The sequence below is a fragment of the Panulirus ornatus genome, chromosome 16 (assembly GCF_036320965.1).
Source record: "Panulirus ornatus isolate Po-2019 chromosome 16, ASM3632096v1, whole genome shotgun sequence".
Lineage (NCBI taxonomy): Eukaryota > Metazoa > Arthropoda > Malacostraca > Decapoda > Palinuridae > Panulirus > Panulirus ornatus.
The window spans coordinates 47,812,707-47,829,408 of NC_092239.1; the positions used below are offsets into that span (position 1 = coordinate 47,812,707).

At 40.7% G+C, this 16,702-nt stretch overlaps 1 protein-coding gene across 1 annotated transcript in view; it reads left to right on the forward strand.

Moving 5' to 3' along the window:
* The first annotated feature begins 219 nt into the window (after positions 1-219).
* Positions 220-16,702, forward strand: part of LOC139753935 (probable glutamate receptor) — a 133,967-nt gene continuing 117,484 nt past the window's right edge. Inside the window, exons 1-4 of the mRNA XM_071670894.1 lie at positions 220-790; positions 1,103-1,326; positions 1,624-1,752; positions 2,494-2,643. Of these exons, the coding sequence (XP_071526995.1) occupies positions 725-790; positions 1,103-1,326; positions 1,624-1,752; positions 2,494-2,643 (569 nt within the window). The 5' untranslated portion in view covers positions 220-724. The remainder of the gene's footprint in view (positions 791-1,102; positions 1,327-1,623; positions 1,753-2,493; positions 2,644-16,702) is intronic.

The window sequence follows — 16,702 nt, forward strand, 5'->3', positions numbered from 1 at the left end:
CTATGCCTGTTGTTCTCATTCATGCACGACCTATTCCTTATCTTTGATGCTCCCACTGTTCTCCAGGTTTCAAGTGATGCTGGTGAATTTTACATCTTCTCTAAGTATTACATTGATGTGTTTTGGCAGAGGATTATGATTTGATTACATCATAAATGAATAACATTTTCCGTAAAATTTTCAGTAAGATATGGGAAAGCGGAACCGACCATATATACCGCTGTCGTCTGAACAATACATTTTAAACTAAACCAGTTTTTTAACCTCACCTGAATCGTTCACGTTGCACCAGCATATTCACCATAGTTCTTTATAAGGTTTCAGTAACCAGTGAATACTTCATAAAAGGCTCCTCACCATCGTATCCACCAGTATTGTTTCATAAGTTGTAAGGTGACAGTAATTATCTCACACAATGTAATTCACATCATCTTCAGCCAAGCAAGAGACGTTCAGGCTAGCGGCTGGTGTAATGGAGAGTGTGTTAGCCGGAGCCACACACTCCCAGTGTTCAATCATCCTCCTGCCAGACGGGAACACGTCAGACGCCTCTGTGTTTGTGGTGAGAACTCTCTCTTTCCTGTGTTGCCATGTAGTGATAAACTTAAGATTTACTTCTTTCTTGATGTATAGAAAAGTGATATTTTGACAACTGTGAAAATCCCTGTTTTAGGAACTGGTCCGGTTGAAGGCGCCCTGGGGTGTGGGGGTGTTCCAGGTGGTAATGGACGGCCAAGATGATAACATGACGCAGGTGATGCTCTCCAGGGTAGTCAGCCAGGCTCGACGGGTAAGCTACCATACCACTTTCACTAAAAATGTTATGTCACGCTTATGATAACGCCCAAGCAGGTAGGTTACTCTCATCATCACTGAGGTAGGTAGAACACTTACATGTTGCTTCTGAGGAGAGTAGATCTTTCTCACGTTATTGCCGAGGCGGGTAGATGACTTGAATCACAGCAGATTCACATCACATTATTCATTACTTCCCTCGCTGCTTGGGTGGGTTGGTCACTTTTGGGAAATCACTTCATCGTCAGTGTTGAGGCGGGTAGGTCACTATTACTTCACATATACTAAATAATAACGGCACCACCAGCTACGTCAGTTGTCATGGTGCGTGACGGTGGTGGTGGTGAGCGACGACCCAGCCTTCCTCGCCGCCTTCGCCCACTGGTCCCTCAAGGGCCGCCTCCTGGTGTGGTCCACCAGGCTCCTCGTCCTCACCCGCCTACCGCTCCAGCAAATGCAGGACCTTAAAAGGACATTCTCCATGACCAACTCCATGCTGCTCATCGTCGAAGTTACACCAAAGTCACAGAGGTAAGTCGGGCGATGACCTAATGATCGAGCACATCGCTGTTGAAACAAATGTAAAGAAAGATAATAAAAGCTTTGATCTCTTAAGCGTCCATCTTTCTGACCGAAATTGACAATCCCACGTGATTATGCATTATGCATGACCATTCATTGCAATAAATAACCATGCAGAATTAGCCACCGACACAGAGGTACAATAGCATTTCCACAGGAACTCTTACCTAGAGCTAAACACGCCAAAATCTGGCATTTTTTTTCGAGCAGTGTTCTAGGATTACCAAAGGGACTCTCCCACCACAGGGGCTTCGTGTACATATACCCGCCTTACAGCCCCAAGGAAACCCAGGCCCTGAAGGTGGCCTCCTGGTCGCCCCATCGAGGGCTCGTCCTCACCACCCAACTCCCTCTCTTCCCCGACAAGTTCTCCAGGTAAACACAACACACAGGACAACAAAGACTTTTAATTAGATTATCTTTGTTATCCAGAGGAAAGATAATGGGGTGTATAGAGTGTTTTCTTTGTTACTTACCCAAATATGAATGAATCCTTGAAAAGGGAGAAAAGGCTTCGAAAGATATCAGAAATTGTAGTAAACTGACAGTTTCTTGAAAGTTATTGCCATGTGTTTCATAAGTAAGCTGGAAGTGTCTGGGAGGTCAGCTTTATACCCCCCTGAATGTAGGCCGGCTGTGTCATATAGGTAAGATTGAAGGTAAGCTTATGTCGGACGAAATGATGCAGGGGTTAGATGACAAAAGCTATGTCGGTGAGGGAAGTAAGAGAGACACTACTTTGGTACAGTAAGGAGGTGCGTTAATGTGGTGACACTATTACGTGTGTGAAGGTTGTGTGCACAGATGTACGAAGAGACGCCACCAAACATCCTCATTTATAATGAGAAATAACATGATCTCTCTACACAGATATGTTACAAATAGTGTAAGAGATCAGCTGATGCTTGAAGATAAGAGAACAAACCTTTATTCAAAGGGATGTTTATGTTAGAGACTTGGTGTTGAGTATTTTAAGACATGATGAAAGCTTAAGATAGCATTGTGTGGGTGTCGTATAAAACTGTAATAGCTTGTAAGGTGAGCGTAAGCGTTGCATGCTACCATGTGCGTGGTGGATATTCATAAGGTTCGTGTTAACTGTGCTGTACTGACCAGGTTCGAGCATGGAGCTTCGCTGGTAGTGGTGGCAGAAGAGTACCAACCACACGCGGCCTTAACCAGGGGCGGTACGCAGGGCGCTCCTACCTCCTTCATGGGGCCCATGGTCACCCTCCTGCAGCTCATCGCCAAGTCACTCAATTTCACGTGAGTTGTCCTTGTTCATAGTACAGTCCATGAACTCCCTCCCAGAGCAGAGGTAAACGAGGTAAACTTTCCTAGAACATGTTTCCACACAAAGATGTAAACATGGTCGTCTGTGATGACTGTCTTGTCTGAGGGCAGAATTTCCCTACTGTATAATATGTACTTTTTTCTAAGTAGTCCTAACCATCACATATTTCCTTATACAAATTACAGAGAAACACAGATCACCTATGTATCCTCGATTACAAAAATTCATCACCACTCAGCAGCGAGACCATTTTGTTCAACAGTACAATCATACTATTACAATTTTGTGAATTTGGTGAATATCTTCTGCTTGGTTTGAGTATTTAGAAAGCCTTCAACAGAGTTAAGTATCAGATTCTTTTGTTCGTTTTCCTGATTTTCTAGTATTTCAGATATCATTTCTGTCCAAATGAGACTTCCAAGAAGAGGTAAATGGGTCACACTTCATACAGTACAAATATAGTTGGAGTTCTCAGAACTCTGATCTTACCCAGCTTCTTCCTTCTATGTACAGGTTTTTTACCAACAACAAAACATACGAACTTATACACAGGTGAAAAGTTTCAGAGGATTATGTTCTGTTGCTCTACTTAACAAGTCTACAATTATCTCATTACAAACACCATTCACTACATCTCTCGTAAGTCCGATCTGACAACCCTCACGCAAAAAGAAAACTCCTGATATGAAATGCACCAAAAGCTCACCCACTGACCATTACGTATATAAAATATAACACCCAGCCACCTCTCATCTGCAGTGATAACCTCTTTGTAAACTCAACTAACCTCAGTAGGCTGAGGTCAGTGGTATCAAAACATCTCTAAAACTACCAATGTCTTAAAAAACTTGGCTGTACTTTATTCTCCACATCTTTCTTACATCGATCAAGGGATATACTCGCAACAGTTGCCATATTCATCAGCCTTCGTGGACAAGACGAAGTGATAATCTATACAACTTTACAGTAACCCACCTTCCTCCATCAACCCTAGTTCTCTCTCGTAATATGACACTCTGCAGTCTTTATCTTAAAATTGTGACGACAATTCTCATTGTCAGTAAGTACTGAAGTTTGGTCCAGTATGACTATTATATATAAACCCACACAACTACACACGCATTCACTTATTGTCACCAATACGCTCTTCTTAGCTACGTCTCTTACTTGTATATTAACAACCTTATTTATGTCTATCTCATTCTTGTATCTTCCCTTACGATGTGATCATTTTACGAAAGTGCACTTGGGAACTGTGTTTCATTTTCCCCATCGTTATCAGTAAATATATATGTATATATATATATATATATATATATATATATATATATATATATATATATATATATATATATATATATATATATATATATATTTTTTTTTTTCATACTATTCGCCATTTCCCGCATTAGCGAGGTAGCGTTAAGAACAGAGGACTGAGCCTTAGAGGGAATATCCTCACTTGGACCCCTCTGTTCCTTCTTTAGGAAATCTAAAAACGAGAGGGGAGGATTTCCAGCCCCCCGCTCCCTTATATATATATATATATATATATATATATATATATATATATATATATATATATATATATATATATATATACTTTTTTTTTTTTTTATACTTTGTCGCTGTCTCCCGCGTTTGCGAGGTAGCGCAAGGAAACAGACGAAAGAAATGGCCCAACCCCCCCCCATACACATGTATGTACATACGTCCACACACGCAAATATACATACCTACACAGCTTTCCATGGTTTACCCCAGACGCTTCACATGCCTTGATTCAATCCACTGACAGCACGTCAACCCCGGTATACCACATCGCTCCAATTCACTCTATTCCTTGCCCTCCTTTCACCCTCCTGCATGTTCAGGCCCCGATCACAGAAAATCTTTTTCACTCCATCTTTCCACCTCCAATTTGGTCTCCCTCTTCTCCTCGTTCCCTCCACCTCCGACACATATATCCACTTGGTCAATCTTTCCTCACTCATTCTCTCCATGTGCCCAAACCACTTCAAAACACCCTCTTCTGCTCTCTCAACCACGCTCTTTTTATTTCCACACATCTCTCTTACCCTTACGTTACTCACTCGATCAAACCACCTCACACCACACATTGTCCTCAAACATCTCATTTCCAGCACATCCATCCTCCTGCGCACAACTCTATCCATAGCCCACGCCTCGCAACCATACAACATTGTTGGAACCACTATTCCTTCAAACATAGCCATTTTTGCTTTCCGAGATAATGTTCTCGACTTCCACACATTCTTCAAGGCCCCCAGAATTTTCGCCCCCTCCCCCACCCTATGATCCACTTCCGCTTCCATGGTTCCATCCGCTGCCAGATCCACTCCCAGATATCTAAAACACTTCACTTCCTCCAGTTTTTCTCCATAATATATATATATTATCCCTGGGGATAGGGGAGAAGGAATACTTCCCACGTATTCCCTGCGTGTCGTAGAAGGCGACTAAAAGGGGAGGGAGCTGGGGGCTGGAAATCCTCCCCTCTCGTTTTTTTTTTTTTTTAATTTTCCAAAAGAAGGAACAGAGAATTGGGCCAGGTGAAGGTATTCCCTCAAAGGCCCAGTCCTCTGTTCTTAACGCTACCTCGCTAATGCGGGAAATGGCGAATAGTTTGAAAGAAAAGAAAGATATATATATTTATATATATACATATATATATATATATATATATATATATATATATATATATATATATATATATATATATATATATATATATATATATATATATAAAGTAAAGTGTTTTAGAAATCTGGGAGTGGATCTGGCAGCGGATGGAACCATGGAAGCGGAAGTGGATCATAGGGTGGGGGAGGGGGCGAAAACCCTGGGGGCCTTCAAGAATGTCTGGAAGTTGAGAACATCATCTCGGAAAGCAAAAATGGGTATGTTTGAAAGAATAGTGGTTCCATCAATGTTGTATAGTTGCGAGGTGTGGGCTATGGAGAGAGTTGTGCGCAGGAGGATGTATGTGCTGGAAATGAGATGCTTGAGGACAATGTGAGGTGTGAGGTGGTTTGATCGAGTAAGTAACTTAAGGGTAAAAGAGATGTGTGGAAATAAAAAGAGCGTGGTTGAGAGAGCAGAAGAGGGAGTTTTAAAATGGTTTGGGCACAAGTATAGAATGAGTGAGGAAAGATTGACCAAGAGGATATATGTGTCGGAGGTGGAGGGAACGAGAAGTGGGAGACCAAATTGGAGGTGGAAAGATGGAGTGAAAAAGATTTTGTGTGATCGGGGCCTGAACATGCAGGAGGGTGAAAGGAGGGCAAGGAATAGAGTGAATTGGATCGATGTAGTATACCGGGGTTGACGTGCTGTCAGTAGATTGAATCCGGGCATGTGATGCGTCTCGGGTAAACCATGGAAAGCTGTGTAGGTATGTATAGTTGCGTGTGTGGACGTATGTATATACATGTGTATGGGGGTGGGTTGGGCCATTTCTTTCGTCTGTTTCCTTGCGCTACCTCACAAACGCGGGAGACAGCGACAAAGCAAAAAAAAAAAAAAAAGAAAAATACATATATATATATATATATATATATATATATATATATATATATATATATATATATATATATATATATATATATATATATATATATATATATATACATATATATATATATATATATATATATATATATATATATATATAGAAATAAATTAATAAATAAATGAATAAATATATATATATATATATATATATATATATATATATATATATATATATATATATATATATATATATATATATATATATATATTTTGTTTCATACTACTCGCCATTTCCCGCATTAGCGAGGTAGCGTTAAGAACAGAGGACTGGGCCTTTGAGGGAATATCCTCACCTGGCCCCCGACTTTGTTCCTTCTTTTGGAAAATTAAAAAAAAAAAAGAGAGGGGAGGGTTTCCAGCCACCCGCTCCCTCCCCTTTTAGTCGCCTTCTACGACACGCAGGGAATACGTGGGAAGTATTCTTTCTCCCCTATCCCCAGGGATAATATATATATATATATATATTTATATATATATATATATATTATCCCTGGGGATAGGGGAGAAAGAATACTTCCCACGTATTCAGTGCGTGCCGTAGAAGGCGACTAAAAGGGAAGGGAGCGGGAGGCTGGAGATCCTACCCTCTTTTTTTTTTTTCCCAAAGAAGGAACAGAGAAGGGGCCAGATGAGGATATTGACTTAAAGGCCCAGTCCTCTGTTCTTAACGCTACCTCGCTAATGCGGGAAATGGCGAATAGTATGAAAGAAATATATATATATATATGTATATATATATATATATATATATATATATATATATATATATATATATATATATATATATATATATATATATATATATATATGTATATATATATGAATATATATATATATATATATATATATATATATATATATATATATATATATATATATATATATATATATATATATATATATATATATATATATATATATATATATATATATATATATATATATATATATATATATAAATATATATATATATATATATATATATATATATATATATATATGCTTTGTCGCTGTCTCCCGCGTTAGCGAGGTAGCGCAAGGAAACAGGCGAAAGAATGGCGCAACCCGCCCACATACACATGTATATACATGCACGTCCACACACGCAAATATACATACCTATACATCTCAATGTATAGATACATATACACACACACAGACATATACATGTATACACATGTACAAAATTCATACTGTCTGCCTTTATTTATTCCCATCGCCACCTCGCCACATATGGTATAACAACCTCCTCCCCCCTCATGTGTGCGAGGTAGCGCTAGGAAAAGACAACAAAGACCCCATTCGTTCATACTCAGTCTCTAGCTGCCATGTAATAATGCCCGAAACCACAGCTCACTTTCCACATCCAGTTCCCACAGAATTCTCCATGGTTTACCCCAGACGCTTCACATGCCCTAGTTCAATCCATTGACAGCACGTCGACCCCGGTATAGCACATCGTTCCAATTCACTCTATTCCTTGCATGCCTTTCACCCTCCTGAATGTTCAGGCCCCGATCACTCTAAATCTTTTTCACTCCATCTTTCCACCTCCAATTTGGTCTCCTACTTCTCCTCGTTCCCTCCACCTCTGACGCGTATATCTTCTTGGACAATCTTTCCTCACTCATTCTCTCCATGTGACCAAACCATTTCAAAACACTCTCTTCTGTTCTCTCAACCACACTCTTTATTTCCACACATCTCTCTTACCCTTACATTACTTACTCGATCAAACCACCTCACACCACATATTGTCCTCAAACATCTCATTTCCAGCACATCCACCCTCCTGCGCACAACTCTATCCATAGCCCTGGCTTCGACACCATACAACATTGTTGGAACCACTATTTCTTCAAACATACCCATTTTTGATTTCCGAGATAATGTTCTCGACTTCCAAAAATTCTTCAAGGCTCCCAGAATTTTCGCCACCTCCCCCACCCTATGATTCACTTCCGTTTCCATGGTTCCATCCGCTGCCAGATCCACTCCCAGATATCTAAAACACTTTACTTCCTCCAGTTTTTCTCTATTCAAACTTACCTCCCACATGAATTGACCCTCAACCCTACTGTACCTAATAAGATTGCTCTTATTCACATTTACTCTCAACTTTCTTCTTTCACACACTTTACCAAACTCAGTCACCAGCTTCTGCAGTTTCTCACATGAATCAGCCACCAGCGCTGTATCATCAGCGAACAACAAGTGACTCACTTCCCAAGCTCTCTCCTCTACAATAGACTGCATACTTGCCCCTCTTTTCAAAACTCTTGCATTCACCTCCCTAACAACCCAATCCATAAACGAAGTAAAAAGCCAAGGAGACATCACAGAGCCTTGCCGTAAACCTATATTCTCTGAGAACCAATTACTTTCCTTTTTTCCTACACGTACACATGCCTTACATCCTCGATAAAAACTTTTCACTGCTTCTAACAACTTGCCTCCCGCATCATATATTCTTAGTACCTACCACAGAGCATCTCTATTAACTCTATCATATGCCTTCTCCAGATCCATAAATGCTTCATACAAATCCATTTGATTTTTCCAAATATTTATCACAAACATTCTTCAAAGCAAGCACCTGATCCTCACATCCTCTACCACTTTTGAAAACACACTGCTCTTCCCCAATCTGATGCCCTGTGCATGCCTTCACCCTCTCAATCAATACCCTCCCATATAATTTACCAGGAATACTCAACAAACTTATACCTCTGTAATTTGAGCACTCACTCTTAACCCCTTTGCCTTTGTACAGTGGCACTATGCAAGCTTTCCGAAAATCCTCAGGCACCTCATCATGAGTCATACATACATTAAATAACCTTACCAACCAGTCAACAATACAGTCACCCACTTTTTTAATAAATTTAACTGCAATACCATACAAACCTGCTGCCTCCCCGGCTTTCATCTTCCGCAAAGCTTTCACTACCTCTTGTGTTTACCAAATCATTTTCCCTAACCCTCTCACCTTGCACACCACCTCCACCAAAACACCCTATATCTGCCACTCTATTATCAAACACATTCAACAAACCTTCAAAATACTCATTCCATCTCCTTCTCACATTATCACAACATGTTATCACCTCTGCATTAGTCCCCTTCACTGAAGTTTCCATTTGTTCCCTTGTCTGACGCACTTTATTTCCCTTTTTCCAATAAAATTTAATGATACTCTCTCACCCCAACTCTCATATGCCATCTTTTTCACCTCTTGCACCTTTCTCTTGACCTTCTGCCTCTTTCTTTTATACATCTCTCACTAATTTGCTTTATTTCCCTGCAAAAATCGTCCAAATGCCTCTCTCTTCTCTTTCACTAATAATCCTACTTCTTCATCGCACCACTTACTATTCTTTCTAATCAACCTATCTCCCACGCTTCTCATGCCACAATCATATTTTGAGCTAACCATCACTGCTTCACTAAATACATCCGTGTCCTCCCATACTCCCCTTACCTCCTTTGTTCTCACCTTTTTCCATTCTGTACTCAGTCTCTCCTGGTACTTCCTTACACAAGTCTCCTTCCCAAGCTCACTCACTCTCACCACTCTCTTCACCCCAACATTCTCTCTTCTTTTCTGAAAACCTCCACAAACCTTCACCTTCGCCTCCACAAGATAATGATCAGACAGTCCTCCAGTTTCACCTCTCAGCACATTCACATCCAAAAGTCTATCTTTCGCGCGCCTATCAATTAACATAATCCAATAACGCTCTCTGGCCATCTCTCCTACCAACATACTTTAGCTTGCGCAAAACATGCTCTTGGCATGAGGAGCGTGGGAGGTGGGCAGATTAGAAAGGGCAGTGAGTAGTGGGATGAAGAAGTAAGATTATTAGTGAAAGAGAAGAGAGGGACATTTGGACGATTTTTGCCGGGAAATAATTCAAATGAGTAGGAGATGTATAAAAAAAAACAGGCAGTAGGTCAAGAGAAAGGTGCAAGATGTGAAAAAGATATCATATGAGAGTTGCCGTGATAGAGTACCATTAAATTTTAGGGAGAATAAAATGATATTTTGGAGGAGGGAAATAAAGTGTGTAAGAAAATGGAACAAATGGAAACTTCAATGAAGGGGGCTAATGGGGAGGTGATAACAAGTAGTGGTGATGTGAGAAGGAGATGGAGAAAGTATTTGGAATGTTTGTTGAATGTGTTTGATGATAGAATGGCAGATATAGGGTGTTTTGGTCGAGGTGTTGTGCAAAGTGAGCGGGTTAGGGAAATGATTTGGTAAACAGAAATAAGGTAGTAAACAAGTGATTGTCCAAAAAATGTTTTCGACAACCACATGTTTACCAAATGGAGTCCTAGCTTCGTCTCTTAGATGTATATCAACAGATTGTTATATTTCTCTCTTGTGTCTCCCCTGATGATGTTATTATTACACGAAAGTGCACTTGGGTACTTTTCGTGTTTCAAATTTCATCGTGGACTCATAGGAATAACTTGATCACTCGCAAAACTCTAATCCTTTCCAATGAATTTATATATCTATATTTATTTTATTTTGTTTTGTCGCTGTCTCCCGTGTTTGCGAGGTAGAGCAAGGAAACAGACGAATGAAATGGCCCAACCCACCCCCATACACATATATATATATACACGTCCACACACGCAAATATACATACCTATATATCTCAATATACACATATATATACACACACAGACACATACATATATACCCATGCACACAATTCACACTGTCTGCCTTTATTCATTCCCATCGCCATATCGCCACACATGGAATACCATCCCCTTCCCCCCCTCATGGGTGCGAGGTAGCGCTAGGAAAAGACAACAAAGGCCCAATTCGTTCACACTTAGTCTCTAGCTGTCATGCAATAATGCCCGAAACCACAGCTCCCTTTCCACATCCAGGCCCCACACAACTTTCCATGGTTTACCCCAGACGTTTCACATGCCCTGATTCAATCCACTAACAACACGTCAACCCCGGTATATCACATCGATGCAATTCACTCTATTCCTTGCCCGCATTTCACCGTCCTGCGTGTTCAGGCCCCGATCACTCAAAATCTTTTTCACTTCATCTTTCCACCTCCAATTTGGTCTCCCACTTCTCCTCGTTCCCTCCACCTCCGACACATATATCCTCTTGGTCAATCTTTCCTCACTCATTCTCTCCATGTGCCCAAACGATTTCAAAACACCCTCTTCTGCTCTCTCAACCACGCTCTTTTTATTTCCACACATCCCTCTTACCCTTACATTACTTAATCGATCAAACCACCTCACACCACATATTGTCCTCAAACATCTCATTTCCAGCACATCCATCCTTCTGCGCACAGCCCTATCAATAGCCCACGAATCGCAACCATACATCATTGTTGGAACCACTATTCCTTCAAACATACCCATTTTTGCTTTCCGAGATAATGTTCTCGACTTCCACACATTCTTCAAGGCTCCCAGGATTTTCGCCCCCTCCCCCACCCTATGATTCACTTCCGCTTCAATGGTTCCATCCGCTGCCAGATCCACTCCCAGATATCTAAAACACTTTACTTCCTCTAGTTTTTCTCCATTCAAACTTACCTCCCAATTGACTTGACCCTCAACCCTACTGTACCTAATAACCTTGCTCTTATTCACATTTACTCTTAACTTTCTTCTTTCACACACTTTACCAAACTCAGTCACCAGCTTCTGCAGTTTCTCACATGAATCAGCCACCAGCGCTGTATCATCAACGAACAACAACTGACTCACTTCCCAGGCTTTCTCATCCACAACAGACTTCATACTTACCCCTCTTTCCAAAGGTCTTGCATTCACCTCGCTAACAACCCCAACCATAAACAAATTAAACAACCATGGAGACATCACACACCCCTGCCGCAAACCTACATTCACTAAGAACCAATCACTTTCCTCTCTTCCTACACGTACACATGCCTTACATCCTCGATAAAAACTTTTCACTGCTTCTAACAACTTGCCTCCCACACCACATATTCTTAATACCTTCGACAGAGCATCTCTATCAACTCTATCATATTCCTTCTCCAGATCCATAAATGCTACATACAAATCCATTTGCTTTTCTAAGTATTTCTCATATACATTCTTCAAAGCAAACACCTGATCCAAACATCCTCTACCACTTCTGACACCACACTGCTCTTCCCCAATCTGATGCTCTGTACATGCCTTCACCCTCTCAATCAATACCCTACCATATAATTTACCAGGAATACGCAACAAACTTATACCTCTGTAATTTGAGCACTCACTCTTATCCCCTTTGCCTTTGTATAATGGCATTATGCACGCATTCCGCCAATCCTCAGGCACTTCACCATGAGTCATACATACATTAAATAACCTTACCAACTAGTCAACAATACAGTCACGCCCTTTTTAGATAGATTCCGTTGGAATACCATCCAAACCTGCTGCCTTGCCGGCTTTCATCTACCGCAAAGCTTTTACTACCTCTTCTCTGTTTACCAAATCATTTTCCCTAACCCTCTCAATTTGCACACCACCTCGACCAAAACACCCTATATCTACCACTCTATCATCAAACACATTCAACAAACCTTCAAAATACTCACTCCATCTCCTTCTCACATCACCACCACTTGTTATCACCTCCCCATTAGCGCCCTTCACTGAAGTTCCCATTTGCTCCCTTGTCTTACGCACTTTATTTACCTCCTTCCAGAACATCTTTTTATTCTCCCTAAAATTTAATGATACTCTCTCACCCCAACTCTCATTTGCCCTCTTTTTCACCTCTTGTACCTTTCTCTTGACCTCCTGTCTCTTTATTTGATACATCTCCCACTCAATTGCATTTTATCATTGCAAAAATCGTCCAAATGCCTCTCTCTTCTCTTTCACTCATAATCTTATTTCTTCATCCCTACAACTCACTACCCTTTCTAATCAACCCACCTCCCACTCTTCTCATACCACAAGCATCTTCAGCGCACTCCATCACTGATTCCCTAAATACATCCCATTACTCCCCCACTCCCCTTACTTCCACTGTTTTCACCTTTTTCCATTTTGTACTCAGTCTCTCCTGGTGCTTCCTCATACAAGTCTCCTTACCAAGCTCACTTACTCTCACCACCCTCTTCACCCCAACATTCACTCTTCTTTTCTGAAAACCCATACAAATCTTCACCTTAGCCTCCACAAGTAAATGATCAGACATCCTTCCAGTTGCACCTCTCAGCACATTAATATTCAAAAGTCTCTCAATCACACGCCTGTCAATTAACAGGTAATCCAATAACGCTCTCTGGCCATCTCGCCTACGTACATACGTATACTTATGTATATCTCGCTTTTTAAACCATGTATTCCCAATCGCCAGTCCTTTTTCAGCATACAAATCTACAAGCTCTTCACCATTTCCATTTACAACACTGAACACCCCATGTATACCAATTATTCCCTCAACTGCCACATTGCTCATCTTTACATTCAAATCACCCATCACTATAACCCAGTCTTGTGCATCAAAACCACTAACACACTCATTCAGTTGCTCCCAAAACACTTGCCTCTCATGATCTTTCTTCTCATGCCCAGGTGCATATGCACAAATAATCACCCATCTCTCTCCATCAACTTTCAGTTTTACCCGTATTAATCGACAGTTTACTTTCTTACATTCTATCACATACTTCCACAACTCCTGTTTCAGGAGTACTGCTACTCCTTCCCTTGCTCTTGTCCTCTCACTAACCCCTGACTTTACTCCCAAGACATTCCCAAACCACTCTTCCCTTAACCCTTGAGCTTCGTTTCACTCAGAGCCAAAACATCCAGGTTCCTTTCCTCAAACATACTACCTATCTCTCCTTTTTTCACATCTTGGTTACATCCACACACATTTAGACACCCCAATCTGAGTCTACGAGGAGGATGAGAACTCCCCGCGTGACTCCTTCTGTTTCCCATTTTTGAAAAGTTAGAATACAAGGAGGGGATGATTTATGGCATCCAGCTCCCGTTCCCTCTAGTCGCCATATGTATATATATATGTATATATATATATATATATATATATATATGTATATATATATATATATATATATATATATATATATATATATATATATATATATATATATATATATATATATATATAATATATATATATATATATATATATATATATATATATATATGCGAGGCGTGGGCTGTGGATAGAGTTGTGCGCAGGAGGATGGATGTGCTGGAAATGAGATGTTTGAGGACAATGTGTGGTGTGAGGTGGTTTGATCGAGTAAGTAACGTAAGGTTAAAGAGATGTGTGGAAATAAAAAGAGCGTGGTTGAGAGAGCAGAAGAGGGTGTTTTAAAATGGTTTGGGCACATGGAGAGAATGAGTGAGGAAATATTGACCAAGAGGATATATGTGTCGGAGGTGGAGGGAACGAGGAGAAGAGGGAGACCAAATTGGAGGTGGAAAGATGGAGTGAAAAGGATTTTGTGTGATCGGGGCCTGAACATGCAGGAGGGTGAAAGGAGGGCAAGGAATAGAGTGAATTGGAGCGATGTGGAATACCGAGGTTGACGTGCTGTCAGTGGATTGAATCAAGGCATGTGAAGCGTCTGGGGTAAACCATGGAAAGCTGTGTAGGTATGTATATTTGCGTGTGTGGACGTATGTATATACATGGTTATGGGGGTGGGTTGGGCCATTTCTTTCGTCTGTTTCCTTGCGCTACCTCGCAAACGCGGGAGACAGCTACAAAGCAAAAAAGAAAAAAAAAAAAATATATATATATATATATATATATATATATATATATATATATATATATATATATATATATATATATATATATATATATATATATATATATATATATATATGATTTTTTTTTTTTTTTTTGCTTTGTCACTGTCTCGCGCATGAGCGAAATACCTTAAGGAAACAGACGAAGGAATGGCCCAACCCATCCACATACACATGTATATACATACACGTCCACACACGCAAATATACATACCTATACATCTCAACGTTTACATATATATACACCCAAAGACATATGCATATATACACATGTACATAATTCATACTGTCTGCCTTTATTCATTCCCTTCGCAACCTCGCCACACAAGAAATAACAACCCCCTCACACCTCATGTGTGGGAGGTAGCGCTAGGAAAAGACAACAAATGCCAAATTCGTTCACACTCAGTCTCTAGCTGTCATGTGATAATGCACCGAAACCACTGCTCCCTTTCCACATCCAGGCCCCACACAACTTTCCATGGTTTACCCCAAACGCTTCACATGCCAAGGTTCAATCGACTTACAGCACGTCGACCCCCGTATACCATATCGTTCCTATTCACGCCATTCCTTTCACTCCTTTCACCCTCCTGCATGTTCAGGCCCCGATCACTCAAAATCTTTTTCACGCCTTCGTTTCACGTCCAATTTGGTCTCCCACTTCTCCTCGTTCCCTCCACCTCTGACACATATATCCTCTTGGTCAATCTTTCCTCACTCATTCTCTCCATGTGGCCAAACCATTTCAAAACACCATCTTCTGCTTTCTCAACCATACTCTTTTTATTACCACACATCTCTCTTACCCTTACATTACTTACTCGATCAAACCACCTCACACCACATATTGTCCTCAAACATCTCATTTCCAGCACATCCACCCTCCTACGCACATCTCTATCCATAGCCCACGCCTCGACACCATAGAACATTGTTGGAACCACTATTCCTTCAAACAGACCCATTTTTGCTTTCCGAGATAATGTTCTCGACTTCCACACATTCTTCAAGGCTCCCAGCACTTTCGCCCCCTACCCCACCCAATGATTCACTTCCGCTTCAATGGTTCCATCCGCTGCCAAATCTACTCCCAGATATTTAAAACACCTCACTTCCTCCAGTTTTTCTCCATTCAAACTTGCCTCCCAAATGCCTTGACCCTCAACCCTACTGTACCTAATAACCTTGCTCTTATTCACATTTCCTCTCAACTTTCTTCTTTCACACACTTTACCAAACTCAGTTACCAGCTTCTGCAGTTTCTCACATGAATCAGCCACCAGCGATGTATCATCAGCGAACAATAACTGACTCACTTCCCAAGCTCTCTCATCCACAACGGACTGCATACTTGTCCCTCTTTCCAAAACTCTTGCATTCACCTCCCTAACAACCCCATCCATAAACAAATTAAACAACCATGTAGACATCACACACCAGTGCCGCAAACATACATTCACTGAGAACCAATCACTTTCCTCTCTTCCTACACGTACACATGAATTACATCCTCGATAAAACTTTTCACTGCTTCTAACAACTTGCCTCCCACACCATATAGTCTTAATACTTTCTAAAGAGCATCTCTGTCAACTTTATCATATGCCTTCTCTCTTCCTA